This window comes from Numida meleagris, unplaced genomic scaffold (assembly GCF_002078875.1).
Source record: "Numida meleagris isolate 19003 breed g44 Domestic line unplaced genomic scaffold, NumMel1.0 unplaced_Scaffold2225, whole genome shotgun sequence".
NCBI lineage: Eukaryota > Metazoa > Chordata > Aves > Galliformes > Numididae > Numida > Numida meleagris.
Window position 1 is genome coordinate 1 of NW_018364017.1, and position 1,270 is coordinate 1,270.

General features: G+C 67.6%; 1 protein-coding gene across 1 annotated transcript; it reads right to left on the reverse strand.

The window, feature by feature from the left end:
* Nucleotides 1-1,267, reverse strand: MGAT2 (mannosyl (alpha-1,6-)-glycoprotein beta-1,2-N-acetylglucosaminyltransferase; the record flags this gene model as incomplete). Its single annotated transcript, XM_021382388.1, has 1 exon — nt 1-1,267. A coding segment is annotated over one exon (1,182 nt), but the record flags the coding sequence as incomplete, so codon positions are not given.
* Nucleotides 1,268-1,270: the final 3 nt, after the last annotated feature.

The following is a 1,270-nucleotide window of genomic DNA, read 5'->3' on the forward strand; positions in this document are numbered from 1 at the left end:
TTCCTTCCTTCTTCTTTACACACGTGTGTGTCTGTAAAAGACGGGACGGGGCAGTTCAAAAAGGAGAAGGCTGCGAGTGCGGTCCTCACTGGAGGCGGCGGTAACTCTTACAGAGTTCGTGGTCCCGGATGTCCCCCCACCCTCCGTTCTTGACGTGAGGGGACAGGGGGGCCATGGAGTACCTTTTGCTGACGCTCATCGTCTCGGGGAACAGGTACTGCCGGTTGCTGCTCAAGAGAGAGTCGATTTTGGCACTCTGGGAGGACGGCCTGCAGGACTTCTTGTGGTGCATGCCGCAGTCCCCCGTGTGAAACACGCGGGGGATTTCGGGGACCAGCACCTTCCAGAACTTTGGAAGACACGAGACAGTCAAGTGCTGCAACGTCCAGTCCCAGTTGTAGTCATCGTACGTGCAGAAGGCGTCCGTGCACTCGATGAGCTTCTGGTAGGTGTCTCTGCCGAAGGCCATGCCCATGTTGTGCTCCGTGGACTTCCACGTCTTCACCTCGGCCTTGTCGGCGCGGCCGGCGAAGCCCCCGCGGCCCAGCGTGTAGGAGCCCAGCGAGACCACCTGGCACTCGGGGCAGTCGCGCTGCCGCAGCGCCCACAGCTGCTTGAGGACGTGGTAGAAGTCGGGCGCCAGGTAGTGGTCCTCCTCCAGGAAGACGACGGGCCCGGCGTGCTCCCGCAGCGCCCGCACGCGCTCCCAGACGAAGTGCAGCTTCCACCACCAGTGGTGCTTGGTCTGCGAGAAGCGGGCCTCGCGGTAGTGCCCGAAGGAGTCGGGGAACTCGGCGTTGAGGCAGCCCAGGCGCAGCGCGGCCGCCTTGCCCACGTCGCGGGGGCAGTCGCGGGGGTCGTGCCCGGGGAACTCGCGCGGGTACAGCTGGATGCTGAAGGGGAAGAAGACCTGCAGCACCGGGCAGAAGTCCACGGCGGCCGCCAGCCGGTTCAGCTCCTCGGCCCACAGGTCGTGGCTCAGCACCAGCAGCACGTTCTCCACGCCCGCCGCGCGCCGCAGGGACTCGAGCAGCAGCCGCAGGTGCTCGGCGCGGTCGTGCACCTGCACCACCAGCACCACGTCGGGGCCGCCGGGCCGGGCCGGGAAGCGCCCCGCGTTGCGCAGCGGCTGGTCGAAGTTGAGGCGGTAGACGAGCGAGCGGTAGCTCAGCGTCCCGTTCTCCGCGCCCGCGGTCGGGGCGGCGGAGGAGGCCGAGGCCGAGGCGTTGGCGGCGCCGGCGGGGCGGCGCGGCGGTTCGCTGACCCGCGG